The sequence below is a fragment of the Vipera berus genome (assembly GCF_964194415.1).
Source record: "Vipera berus genome assembly, chromosome: 2".
In the NCBI taxonomy this organism is placed as follows: Eukaryota; Metazoa; Chordata; class Lepidosauria; order Squamata; family Viperidae; genus Vipera; species Vipera berus.
In genome coordinates this window covers 55,066,022-55,080,685 of record NC_138203.1, presented here as the reverse complement: position 1 = coordinate 55,080,685, position 14,664 = coordinate 55,066,022, and the positions used below count along the sequence as shown (strand labels likewise).

Genomic DNA, 14,664 nt, shown 5'->3' with positions numbered 1-14,664 from the left:
TATATGCAAGTAAGTATGTTCCCAAATGCAACAGAATTCAGAAGCAGAATTGCAGGTTGTTGTTTTTTTTAAAGAAAAAGAGCAGACAACATCAGGCTTCATTCTCATTATTCAGTAATAATTCAGATAATTCAACTAGCTAACATTTCTCATTATTATTTTCATATAACTGTTAATTCAAATATGACCTTCACTGTTTTGTAATAATTTTACATAAGATGTGACTTGGATTGAATTAAATTTTTTATACAATTAAACAACATTAAAATGACCAAAAACAGGACAGAAATTTGGTATGTCTCAAGATATAGGATCCGTATGGTCAAGATTTCAGTTACATTTCAGTGCAGACCCTTGATTCTAGAATAATTTGTTCCCTGCTGACAATCTTTTAGATGTGTAACCTCCTCCCAGCTTCCTGATTATTAATGGCTCTCTTGGAGACACCATGTCTACCAAGCAGCTTCAATTAAATGAAGCCAAAGCATCTTTTTGTTTTTTACTCTAACCATACAGTTTTAGGATCAAACTCTTATATTTAACATATAGTATCACTCACATTTATGCACATGTGGTCTTCAAAACATCATATAAACATACAGTTCTGAGATGGTTATACATACTCGTTCTAAACACAGTTTGGGGAACTTTTTTCTGAAGTGCTGCCCAAAAAGTAAAGATCAGCATTACAAATTAGGGAGAACAAATTGTAGACTACATGCCAAGGATTATTTTCCATTGCTAGGAATAGATTCTACCTGGACAATTATGGAACTGAACTGTTCTGTTTTATATTAAAAATATTATCTGTTTAACTATTCAGTACCATTCTTTTTTATATTTTCCACTATTCATAATAAGGTGCTGTAAACAGAAAGAAATTATCGTTGTGGCCATATTTAAGATTGTATTATAAATTATTATAAATGTTTTGTAATTTGTATTGAATTTGATCTACTGCTACTGCTCTTGAATAAACCAGAGCTACTTGATCGCTTGCTATATTTTATATTCTAAAAAAGAAATCTAAAACCAGTTAACTCAATTATTGTCTGGGTATATTTCAAACTTGATTTAAGAATAGATCTATTAACACTTCAGAACTGTTTCATGTTTTACATCTATTTTTCAGGACATTTAAATTTTTATGAATATAATGCACAAATTACTTTTCCATCTTTTAAAGTGCAGCTGCAATCCTAACATTATTGGATTAAATTCATACATATAATAGATCTAATAAATCAGTAAGCTGCATGTTAGTAACTTGTCCCATTTATTTTAACAATACTCTAAGTAACATAGTTTACATTTAATCATTGTTTACAGCTAAATCTCATTCAGATAAATGGATTATATTTCTACTGAAAAGATTAGGAGTCAAGATTTAAGATACACTCAAATCAATTTACATTCAAATTACAGGCACTGGATCCCTTTGGCATCGACACAACTTGAACCAGAGGATAGTAGATGAAAAGTCTTTGAAGTGCATGCTTAGAAGCAATAATAATCATTAGGTGAATAAGATTTCTAACATATTCCACATGCAGCTTTATATATTATTCTTAAATATTTTAGGTACAAGATTGTTTCATTAAAGTAAGTGTACCTGATAAAGCCAGGAACTCAACAACTTGTTTTCTCTAATGTGGATATTTATTCCATGTCAGGATAAAAAATGATAATGTGCATGGCTCTGGTTTGCTTTTTTCTTTTTTCTTTTGCTAACACTACACACATATAAAGCATTATCAGCTTTCTGATCCATTTACCAGAGTTAAAGTGTTTGCATATTAATTAATATATGTTCTGCCAATGCAAAAATTATTTTTTTCACAGCAAAGTAAACAAAAGTAATCATAATTTTTAAAGAAATAAAGAAAAATTCAATTTTAAAGAAGAAAAATAAAAGAACAGATAAGCTATTTATATATTATTGAATATAAGAAACATCAGAAGAAAAAAGAAATACAGATCGCAGCTCAACTAGTGATATTTTTCAAGAAGAAAGGTAAGAGACCAACCTAAAAATCCTGAAAATATTTATATTGAGTTTCATCTTTGTGCATATGGAAGAAATACCATTATTAACTGAACAAGTCTTTTAGAAGATTGTTAATAAGTGTATCAAAATGTCCATGTGTAAGACTGTCTCATCATCCTCTCAAAATTTATTGTGAAACTATGTTTACTTCAAGTCCATCTAGTTTCAAGGGCGCATTCATTCAGATCTCTGTCCATCAGTTTCTGAAAAATGATTTTCTAATCATCATCAGACTGAAAAAAATTCACAATAAATCAGATATTAATAAAATAACCAAAAATATTTATGCAAATACAGCAAAAGTAAAACAGAATTCAAATTGTTTAATAAGGGCACTTCGAACATACAAAAGCTTCTTACCCCGAGTTACAAACATCAGCCAATGTATTTCACGTAAAAATCCTTATATGTGAATTGGCTGACTAACAATGTGGGATTTTGTCTAAGGTTATTGGAAAGAAATATCTGAAAATATTTTAAAATAATCCATATTACTTTTCTTTGACTCTTTTCTGTCAAGTGAAATTATCACCTTTCCGACTATAGGGAAATTATTAATAACATTTTTATTGTGATCTACTTATAAAGTGAAAAATAAAAAGCACAATATAGTGGACTGGACATATTAGTGAAGTGGAGATTTTTTGTTGGTCAAATGTTATGGTTGGTTTGCCCCCATCCCCATTAATCAATGAATTACCTGGGTATAACAAGCATTAGGCTTTCTCAATTGAGCTGCTGTTGGTGAAGGGCAACCATTTTTAAAAATGCACACCACTATCCAGAGTGTTATTCTTCAGAAGTAATAATGAGCTCAACAAAAAGTGTATTTTCAAGTATTTAGGTTTTTTCCGTAATCCTAAGCACATATAGCTGGAACTTTTACTGAACTCAATCAAAACTGTTTCTGGTAACGTTTCCCATAGCTTTACATACTGTATATAATATGTGCATTATACTTTCCTATAATAGAATAGAGCTCACAACAACCATTTTGCAATGAGAATGTTCCCTCAATACTGGAAAACCTACACATGATAGTGTGTATGTATTCAAATCTAAATGCTCACTTATTAAATTTGTTTTTAACAGAAAACTTAGTTCTATGTAATGTTTCTATTTAACAGTGTCTATTATTCTTCCTTGTCTCAGATAATTGGTATTGTTTGAGCATTCAGCCTTACCCTTCTATACCTATATTGGTGCCAAAAACGAAAAACTCTCTAAAAATCTTAATCTCTCAGTCTTTAACAGTAGATAAATTACAGCCTAACAACAATCTAACTGAAAGATCTATGTTGTTGCTATGCCAGGTGCCTACAGCTCAGTAAATCTGAAAGAGTTTGAGACCGAAAGCTTCTTTCTTGCAGCTGAACTATAGGGACAACCATACACTACATTTCACACATGACACTAAAAACCAAGCCTGAGTTTCTCCCATGCTATAATTGCTGTTAAAATCTTGCTAACACTGGATAGCAACAGCAAGTCAATAATTTTTAAATTATTATATTTTTAAATCTAGCATATATTGTAGTCAGAGTAAATTTATGTCCGTTGCATTAAGCTAATATAGTCCTAATCCAAAATTTAACATCCAAAATATTTATTTCAAGTACATTTAATGAGGTAGAAAGATTTAACATCTTCATAAAGTTACCCAAGGATGAAGCAACATTTTAGTTACTTAGATGAATTTCTATCTTACTCACTCTTTCAAAATAACACATAATAGACCATTTTTAAGTATCTAACAGGATGTTAACAAAAGATACGTATTTAATAGTAGGAAATATATGTAGGTCAGGGCTAGCTATATCTTACTTATACAAGAAGATACTAATGAAACAATCTCACATTGTTCAAAGTATTTCATATAAATTAATTTTATAGTGTTTACCAAATATTCAGTTAATTATTTACCTGTGGGGGGAAATGCTATTAAAACAGAGGAGCTGCCATTTAGAATCCCTTTTGAAATTCCCACTATTTTTAGGGAGAGCAACATTACAATCAAGAACTTAGTTTTTTTATGACTGAATGAAAGTATGATATTTTGCATTATACAAAGCAATATGTGGGCCATCCCAGAAAATGAGTTTGTTGTGGATCTACTCTCCAGATCAGCTCACCCCACGCTGGAACTCTTCAGATGTTTGAACTGAACTGCTTAATAATGTCTTACTTAGCATATAATGGATGGTATTAGGGAAGTTTAACTGGATTTAAAAATGGTGTGTATGAAGGGAGGGGAAGGGAAGGGAAGGGAAAGGAAGGGAAGGGAGAGGAGAGAGAGAGAGAGAGAGAGAGAGAGAGAGAGAGAGAGAGAAAGAAAGAAAGAAAGAAAGAAAGAAAGAAAGAAAGAAAGAAAGAAAGAAAGAAAGAAAGAAAGAAAGAAAGAAAAAGAAAAGAGAGAGACTGGGGCATAGATGTGTCACTTTAATCACTTGAAGAACTACACTTTGGCCAAAAGTACTTAGCTGTAGTGTAGCATCTCATCTTCCAGGCAATGTTAATCCCCATCAGTAGTGTTGTTCCAGTCTCAAGGCTGATCTCACCCTTTTATCCATTCTAAAATATCATAAAATATTTTTGAAAGATGTCAAGAAGATCATAAAAGGCAATCACACATTTTCAGTTTGGCCCAAGCAGACATTTTTATTTCTTTTTGCTGCACGTATCTGTTTATTCATAGTTTAAGCTGTTGCACATAGTCATTTATTTATGAAATCAGAAGGGGGAACGATATACATATAAAGGAATGATAACATTTGCCATGATTTGTCCAAAAATTAAGCCAGCCTGAGTCTGCAATTGTACATAATCATTATCTATACTACCTGTTAGCTTTCTCTTTTGCCACTTTCTTAAATTGATAATACAAAACATATTCCAGACAGTTCTGCCAAATCATTTTGGTAACATAGACAAAGATGCCTCCTGCTTCCTTTTAATAAAGTTAACTAAAGAGGGCACTAAAGAATGTCATCTAAGGTGCTATACTCCAAGTTGCATCAATTTTAGCATTTCCATACTCTTTTTGGCATGCACTTTTCTTTCCAATAGTGAATTTGGTAACAATTTTCCAAATGCTAGCCACAGACCAGAGTCTTTCTTCTCAGAGTTCTGTCTTAGATAAGAATGGGCTTCTGTCTTATTAATAAACTGACTGATCATACAAAATGGCTGCATTATCTAGAAGTGTTTCTCATCCTAAGCAAATTTAAGATATGTGAACTTCAATTCACAGAATTCCCCAGCCTGTGAAATTCTGGAAGCTGAAGTTCAGATACCCTAGAGTTGTGCAATTGAAACACTGATCTAGATCTTCAGACATGGTTGCGTTATACTCACACAACTGCATGAATCTAATTTGTGCCAACCTATAATTGTGCCCTGAGTATTTGCATCTCGGTTTGAATATGAGGTTACACATGGAGCAATTATCTCAGAGAGTTTTAAAATATTTTGTAAGATACAGTTAGGTTTTCCTGCACATGAGTCAGTTATTTGAATTCTCTTCCTAAATATTAATAGTAATATAGTTGCTACTAATCATGCTATAAATAAACCCTAATTATTAAATTTTAGGACTGTAACCTATAATTTTATTATAAGCTATGTAAGTCATATAAATTATTACATAATTCAAACTGACTTTGTGTTTTGGGGTCATTTAGGTCTCTCTCTCTCAACGATTTACAGGATTTTATAACAAAACCAGCCTTTGTTATGGCAATATAAAAATGTATCACAGACTAACCCCTGAAAGTATTAGTGACAAAACAGCTTTAGCATGGTTTGAATCTGTAATCAACACACTGAAGTAATAACAGCAATGGTGATTATTAATAAAAGCAGTAACAATAAGTCACAAATCAACCTAGAGTTTTCACTTGAGGCACAATTAGCCAGGCTGAAGTTATCCCACTTCAGACACATTATGGGAAGACCTTGCTCTCTGGAGAAGGCTCTGATGTTGAGAATGGTGGAAGGAAACTAGCAAGAAGATGGACTCAGTTACAGTGGTGATGGGCGCACCCTTGGAATACTGAAGGGGCATGTTAGGGATAGATGATCATGGAGAAAACCTATAGGTAAGAGTCAATCATGTATTGATAGCATGCCTTCATCACCACCATCACTGTTTCAAAGAAAGCTATGTCCCCCCCCCCCCCACAGGCAAAAACCGCCAAAGGCATCCCAGTTACCCAACCCAACCCAGGAGTAAAAAGGCAACCCAAGCCCTCACTCCCAGAAAAGCCTCCTTGCATCCCACCTAATGGCAACCCCTGAAGCTCTTGAACTCTGAAACTCCTTCTCCAATTGGAGCCCAAGGTCCCCAAACTCTAAGACCAAGTGGAGAGTAAGCCACACCCTCACCTGCTTCTCCTGTTTGACAGTTTCCAATCCTGCCCCAGCAGCCTTCAACCCAGAGAGGAAGAGCAGGCAGGGAGGGGGGGGTTGGGGGGAGGCCCTGCTCTTCTATCCTCTTTGCTTGCCTGCATCCCTACACGCGCCTAGCGGCAGGGGTCTGCCCCCCAGTCTCAGCCCCTCTCTGGGCGCCTGACAGATGAGCCACGGACAGACACATGACGGTCACCTCCTGAGCCCAGTCTCCAGCCCGCTTCATTGATCGCCACCCAGCTGAGGGGAGGGTGGAGGACAGACGCGCGCATCTGCCCTTTGAGTCAGGAAACGTGCAGGTGTTAGAAGGCGCAAAGCTCGGAGAATCGGCGGAAAAAGAAAGGAAACCGATCGACTGTAGAACAGGATCTGGAAGAACCCCCACGGTTCTTCCACTCCAAGGGACACCCCCCCCTATAAACTCTGCAAAAACAAAAAAAAGTTCTGCAAAAAACAAACAAGCTTGCATTAGCGTGGGGTTGGTCGCACCTCCGAATGTACGCGTCTTTCGATCCACACACTCGTTAAACCGAGCGTCTGGATTCGGCCGGATTAAGAGTAGAACGAAAAGAGGCACAGTTCTCTCTCTCTCTCTCTCTCTCTCTCTCCCTCCCCTCTTGTTTTGCAAAGCAAGCGGATAAAAAAAAATCCAGGGTGGGAGAATTGAAAAGACAAGATTGTTCAGTCTGCGACAAGTTTACCGGCTTTTGCATAAAGCTTCGCGATGAGTGTAAGGAATATATATATATATATATATTCCTTCGATCGCATGTACGAATGAATTAAATTCCAGTGTCAAGTATCAGAAGGTTAGGAGAATATTGTGTGTAGATAAACCTTGCCACCCCTTGCCCCCGGGGGAGCCCCGTGCACAATGTGGAGATGATGAATGGGCATTGGGAGAGGAGATCGAAGCGAGGGCCGTCTTGCCTCAACTCTCTCCTACAAAACTATAGGGCAATTAATTGTGCCTTGTCCCCTCATCCTTCATCTCCTTGTGGCACGTATCGATGGAGATTACTGCTGATGGACCATTTTATCACCTTAAATAAACAGTCACCACCTCTTCTAACCTCAATCTAATATACGGGCCGCGCGTCCACCTTGTAAAGTTGCTGCTCCTGGATGCGGGGGGGGGGGGAACAACAGAATGGTGGAAAATAGCTACAGTACGCTAAAGATACGATAGCACTTGGGGAAATATATACACCGTGTACATATATATGTATACATCCCGTGTACATATATATGTATACATCGAGGCTTAATCCCAAGAGGCTCCTCTTCGCCCCCTCCTCCTACTTGCCCGTCAGGCTGGGAGTGGGGCAAAAGATAGAGGGGTAAATGCACGGAAGGGGGCGGGCTGTTGAACCTGCTGGTTCGTTTCACTCGTTGCAGAGCGCGGTGAGGGGCAGAAATGCCCTTTCTTTGTTTTTTAAACCTCCAGGGTTGGGTGGGTGGGAAGGCAGCGAGGAAGCACAGATACGTTTTAAAACTAGACTTCGAGAGCATAAAAAGCAGAATTTAGGAGGCAGCGCTAAAGGCACGGCGTCTCTCCTCTTCGGCTCTGCTTTAATTAAGGATTTCTCACCAGAAACCGCCCTTACTGAAAGAACTGGAAGTGGGGAAGTGGCTCTCTTGGACTTATAGTAATCAGTAAACAACTTAAAGGGGGGTTAGAAATAATTGCGCTAGGCCAACAATGTTTTGTCTGGGTTATTGCTTATTTGCCAATTTTAGGATAGGAAACCTTCCACCTCCAGCACTGAACTTCTTCACTCGTGTGGGCGCTGTGAAAGAGAAAAAAGAATGGAATGCTGTTTCATCTCCAGTAAAAACGCCCTTATTTGCTCAGAAACTTTGGGGTTCATCAAACCTTTACAACAACAGACCCAGATTGCTCATTTCACCGAATCCATTCGACTCCCAGTTCTCGCAATTGGCTGTGATTTCTTTGCTAGAATAATTCCGCTGGAAACAACAAACTTTCAATGTTTCATAAATAAATAAATAAAAATCAATCAATCTGTGCGGGCAATATCTTCTCAGTGTTAACCTCAAATTAATTTATGTCAAGAACTGGAAATTCCTAAGTGCCAAAGACAGCAGTCAAGTGTGTCTATTTATCTGGAAGTCGACCTGTAAGTGAAGCAATGGCTGTTTATATTTGTTTAAAAGTGTGAAATTGTAAATTAGCTACTATTCATGTTATAGAATCACTGCCACATAGCAAAACAGATGCCTTTTAACAGAAACGTATGAGGAATCGTGCCATTTTCAATTTCATATATTCATGTCAATAATAATAAAAAGTATTATATTATAATGGATATTAACGATAGTGGTCATCTAATGAGTATATTAATTAATATTAATCTAGGATTAAGTACTGCAACTTTATTCTCTGCTCGCTTTACAGAGTTAATTAAATTTTAGCATTCCAGTTTGTATTTTGCCTGGAAAGCATTTAGGCTGAATAGTGTTACTGACAGCTGGATTTGTTCTCTAATTAAGTGAAATATTGGAACGCAACTCAACTCATTAAGGCTTAGACTCCATCCACGGGAGCAAAGAGACACTAAAATTAGTAAATGTGTTTTGGGTAAAGAGTGCTTAAATGACAATCCAATAACTTGCTTTAACTGGGCTAAGGGTGACAAAAATTATGGGCTGTACAACAGTCAAGACAAGATTACTGATGGGGAATAGGGCAAGCAAATGAAGGCGCCATCAACACGCACAAGACCTTGTGCTGGAAACTAGACTCCCCACCCCCACCCCCACCCAAAATTTCTGACTTTCTGACCCGGGACTTCTAAATGCTTAATTATTTTTATTTAGATATAGTCGCACCTAGAACCCTGGGCGGCTTCAGCAGTATTCACCTCCGACTGCAATAGAATTCGTGCGGTGCGTTTAACTGCTAAATCGAGCGAGTGGCCTGTACGTCCGAGCGTTCTTGTTTCGGGCAATGAGCAGGTTCGAACGGACCGGACAGGCACGCGAAATGGGGAAACAGAACAGTGAGACGAAAAGGGAGCTTCGTTCACCTGGGCACCAGAAGGGCCGGTTGGCGGGAGGAGAAGGAGGATGGGAGATCTCTATTTCACCCTCAACAATGGTGGCCTTCGCAGCCAGCTCGCAAGATGCAACCCCCCCAGTTGGGTCCCTTCAAAGAGCAAACGCGAGCTCCTTTGCAGCAGATGGCACCTTCACCCACAGTAGAGACGGACACACACACACACCCGCTTCCTTCCCCAGCCTTGCGCCAGCCAGTCCTCTTTTGACGGTCCCCAGTCGCCGCCGGAGAAAGGATTTGAGACCTTCTCTGGATGACACAGAACAGACGTACCCCGGCGATTTAGTTACGTCCGGAAGGAATGCAAAGAATGGGAGTGGTCGGTGCTCGAGGTCCGGGCATCGACGGCCCGATCCACTATCCTGAGCTCAAGGCTCTAGACTTGGCCCGCCTCCCCAACGATCGGAAGGAAGTCCTGTCGGCAACAATCGGAGCCTTTTCCAGGGGAGGGAAAGAGAAGGGAGCAAGCCAGGTCGAAGCCGAGGCTCGAGGGGGAGGGGGAGAGGGCCGGAGTGGGTTGGGGCGAGCGAGCTGCCTCGCCGGAGCCTAAACCCGCCCCACGCGTGGCTGAGCTCCACTGCCAGGACGAGCCGCCCTTTTGGAGAGACTGAAGGCCACCTGGTGGCTCTTGCAAGCCTTTCTGGGAAGAAGCGGGCGACTTCAGAAAACTTAATTCCGGACAAAAAGACAAAGAGAGCCAGTTCGATCCCAGGAAGCGGCTTTTCTTTTCTTTTCTTTTTTAATTCATCAGCTTGCTGTTTAGAAGCCCTGTCTCCCCCAAATTACCGACTTCTGGTCTGCGAGAAGTAAAGCTATCTGTGCTGACAACTGAAAGCGCCTCTCGGAGTATCTTAATTTATGACACCAATAACTTAGGGGGATCGCTTCCTCTCTAACCGCCCTGCGCTTCTTGAGGAAAACCACCCCGCCGCACGACCAGGTGATACGCAACAAGGCAGGACCCGAACAGAAATCTCTGGGAAATGCTGGAAGCGGATCCAAATTGACGCCTCGTTTTCAGAGGACGGTTAAAAAGAGAAAAGCTAAGGCTACAATATCCCATTGAATGCGGGTGAAGAAAAAGATTTAGTATTGCGTTCTTCTTCTCTCCCTAAATTTAGAGTAAACGTGGGTCGGATTTGGCTCGCTCCGCACTTGCGGAGCCCTATGCAACCCGGGGCTTCCTTCCAAGTAGCTGTTTCAATTCTCTGATCTCTAAAGACATTCACTTTTATGTAAATTCAATGCAAGTGTAATCTTGTTACAATAAGCTATATGGGAAACTGGGAAATTTCTGCAACTTTGGAAGGAAGTTTTAGTTCCAAGTGGAAATATCTGTTTGAATGATTGCTACTTTTCCATCCCACCAACCTGGCTATTTAAACCATATTTTTTGTAATTAAATTGATGAGGTTTCTAATGTTGGAATTAAAAGTATTCTTACTCAGACTTTACACGGATTCTTCTGCCACACAGATCTATACCCATTCAAGCCCCAAATAAAATTAATTACTCGCCTAACTTTGCATTTGTTTCCACGGAAATGTAGTGAAGGTGTAAGTCATACAGTTTGAAGTAGAATGTTTCACTGGGTTGAGGAACAACTAATTTATTAGGAGAAAGGAAAGCTACAACTATATTGTACTTCCTCGTGTATATTTTTCATGTATTATTTATAGGCTTTCATTATGTTGTCATTGAAGATAACTAAAAAGATTTTAAACAATTTCAAATGCCATCCATAGTGCAAGCAAATGCAGTGCAAACTACAGTCCTGAAACAAAGGTGTTCTGTCAAAAAATGTATCCTTTTTTTTGGGGGGGGGAAACTATCAAAAAAGAATTCAACCAGTGTTTTCAATATAAAAAAATATTACTCTTTTAATTTAAAAATCCATTCTGAAATTCCCCATTGAGTTTTGAGACTCAGTTATACTTCTGACATTTATACTTTTGAAAACTAACTTCCTATAAAACAGTTTGGACACTAGTGAGGAAAAACCCAGTGGGCCAATAAGAATGAAAGGTATATGATATTTCCAAACAAGTTAAATGAAAAAACTTAAATTTCTTCCTCCTTGACTGTATTCTCAGTATAGGGCGGGAAAGTCTTTCCAACTCTCTTGCTACACCATTAAGAAGAAAACCTTGAAAGTAAATAAAATCAAATAAAAAGCACTCATTTTCAAGAAAGTTACAGTAAGGTAAGGCTTTGATAAACAACCAATTGGGGGATCTAACTATGTTTTCCAGAGAACACTTGTGGCAAAAAAAAATATCTTTTCCACGAATTAATTTAAGCTTACTTCTTAATTCATGAAACTTTGGGGAAGAGGGTCCCGCTGGCTGCTGCGTTGAACTGGAAGCCCTCCAAAATGCAAAGGGCCAGTTTGAAGCTTCTTTCCGACCTGCTTAATTTAAAGTAAACTGTAGGCATATTTCAGATATCTAGCAGGTCGGGTCCTACATCTCTCATTTAAGGGTGGATTTGGGGTGGTCATATATGCTAGTGATTGTTATTGTAATCTTGGCTACATGCAATTCTCTACCAGCCTATTCGCAAAAAAATCGGCAAATTTATTTCGGAGTAAAACTTCTACAAGTTTGCCTGAGAGCTCGGCTGTGTGGAGAAACAAATTCGGATAGGAGGCCTCAAAGCCCTTGAGAAAAGCAAGGAACACCCACCCACCCCCATCCTAAAGGCCTGCGTCGTGCCTAGAGAAAACTCAGTGGGTACATACGATTGTTGGGGTCCCCGGTGTGCTGGTTAAGGGGAATGATCTCCATGCGCTGCTGCCCGTAGAGGTAATAGTCCAGTTCTTCGGCGGTGCAGCGAAACCTGGACGCCCCCCTCTCGCTGCACTTGGCCAGGCCGCCGCCGCCGCACCCCCCTCCCAAGTCCTTGGTCTGCAAGAGCGAGACCGGGGCTCCCGTCGCTGGATCGGAGCTTTGGATCGGCCCAAAGACAGGGATCTGAGCCATCGGCAGCGAAGTCAAGCTGGCCAGGGAGGCGGCGGCGGCGCACGAAGATGGGGCGGACGAAGGAGTGGAAGAGGAGGAGGAGGACGAGGAGGAGGAGGAGGACGAGGAGGACGAAGAGGTGGACGAAGCGAGAGAGGCTGGGAGCTGCCGGAGGTTGTCACAGGTTGGGTCGACGGCTCTTTCGGGCGCCTGGAGTGGATGGCCCAGCAGCCCCACGCCGCCTTTCAGTTGGCTGCTGGGCGGGAAAAGCTGCTGCCAGTGTTGGAGGTAAGCCGGGTCCACCTTGAGGAAAGCTGATCCGCCGGGGTCGCCGGGCTTCAGCATCTCTGCGAGCCTGGGGAGGAGGAAGGGTGGGGGAGTAGAGAGAGCTGAGAGATTCTGCCGGGATTTTAGTCACCCAGGTGGGTCTCAGAGCCCTGCACAAGCGCGGGCAGGAGAGAAGCGAGGGTCTTTCACTGAGCGCCCACCCGAGATTTTCCCGGAACCATTGAGAACTGGGGAGGGTCGTTCAGGCGCAGAGCCTGACAGGGTAGACCCCAACTTTCGAGGGGGAGGGGAGAAAGGGAAGGAGGAGCCCGGGGCTGTGACCTCTCTCCTCTCCCCCACCTCACCCCCAAGAATTCCCCAAACGTCCAGCTCCTCCGGGTTGTAGTCGTCCGCTTTATCCCCGCCGCCCCTCCGCACATCCTACCGCATCCCCCGACCCGACCTCTGCCCCTCCAACCCAGAGAGGCCGCCCCGCGCTCCCCAGTGGAAAGTCCACTGATTTCCCCATCGTTATCCGAAAGGGAAGGAGGCTGAGCCCGTGAATCTCCAGGCAAGCCAGCCGCAGCATCCCGGCGAGAAGTTGGCTCGCGGAAAGCCAACTTCATCCGATCGCGGGCGGCCAGGAAACCCAGCGCCCTGACGGGCAAAGCCCCCGCTTGGATGCCGACGGCCGGCCTCTCCTAGTACCTGAGTTGCGCGAAGGGGGAGGAGGAGGAGGAGGAGGTGGTGGAGGAGGAGGAGGAGGAGAACTCTTCGGGGTCCCAGCGGATCCAAACGAGGCGAAAGGACGAAGGAGGTCGATTTCCGACAACCTGGGCCGGGAAGGAGGCGAGAAGCGGCCGAGGCCGGTCGGCTGTCCGGAAGGGAGACCGGCCGGCCTCTTTGCTGGCCGGCGGGCGCGCTGTGGCTGCTCGGCGGAGGCGGCTGGGCTCTCCGCAGCGTTCGGCGCGCTAGCCGCCTTTGGGCGAGACACGTGGCTTTGACGACAGCACCAAACACAAGCGCGGCGGGGCGGGGGGGGGAGGAGGAGGGGGAGCGGGAGCGGAGAAAGTGGCGGATCTGGGACCGAGAAGCCCCCGCGCTCCTTTCCCGGCTCTCCACCGCCCTCCTCCTCCTCCTCCTCCTCCCCCCCTCAAAAACGGTCCGCACAAAGACGCGCGTGCGCGCACCCATCCCGCTTCGGTGGAGTGGGGGGGGGGGCGGCTGAAGTTGCGAGCGTGCGGAGCGAAGGGAAAGCGCTGCCGCCGTCGTTTCCTTCGCAAGTTCTCGAGGTGGGAAACCGGACCGGGCACGCGGGCTGCACGCGGAGCTGGAGAAAGCTCGGCCGCCGCTTGGGGACTTTCTCGGTTCTGGGAAGAGAGAGCAAGATGAGCCGGCGGCTTCCTGAAAGAGCAAGGCCGCCCCGAAGGGGGAAACTGGTGGAGAACGAAATCGGCCAGGAGCAAAAGCGGATTCGCTGGGCGTGTGAACGGGCCATTTCTCTGATCTTGAAGTGGCGTCAGAGGGGAGATGCTGACATCCTCGGCCTTTGACACTCTCTCTCTCTCTCTCTCTCTCTCTCTCTCTCTCTCTCTCTCTCTCTCTCTCTCTCTCTCTCTCTCTCTCTCTCTCTCTCTCTCTCTCTCACACACACACACACACACAAACGCACCCGCGTCCTCCTAATCCCACTCCCATTTTCAGACCTTCAGCTAAAGTCAAGCTCCATTTTCGAAACAATTCAGAGTTTGCTTGTTTTCTCATAGTCCTTACGTGGGTTGCCAAGAAGAGCCCGGAGACCCCCACTTCGGCCGAGTCTTCAAGTCCAGGTTGGCCACGCGAGACTAACCTTTATGGTCGGTCACTTTTTGCGCTCCAAACGACGTGGGGTTTCCTTTCCCAGA

The 14,664-nt window shown here is 42.7% G+C and overlaps 1 protein-coding gene across 1 annotated transcript in view; it reads right to left on the bottom strand.

Annotated features, from left to right (window-relative positions):
- Positions 1-12,838, bottom strand: part of PRDM6 (PR/SET domain 6) — a gene marked incomplete at both ends in the record, with an annotated part of 97,822 nt that extends 84,984 nt beyond the window's left edge. Inside the window, one exon of the mRNA XM_081319776.1 lies at positions 12,274-12,838. Coding sequence (XP_081175902.1) covers positions 12,274-12,838 — 565 coding nt within the window. The remainder of the gene's footprint in view (positions 1-12,273) is intronic.
- Positions 12,839-14,664: the final 1,826 nt, after the last annotated feature.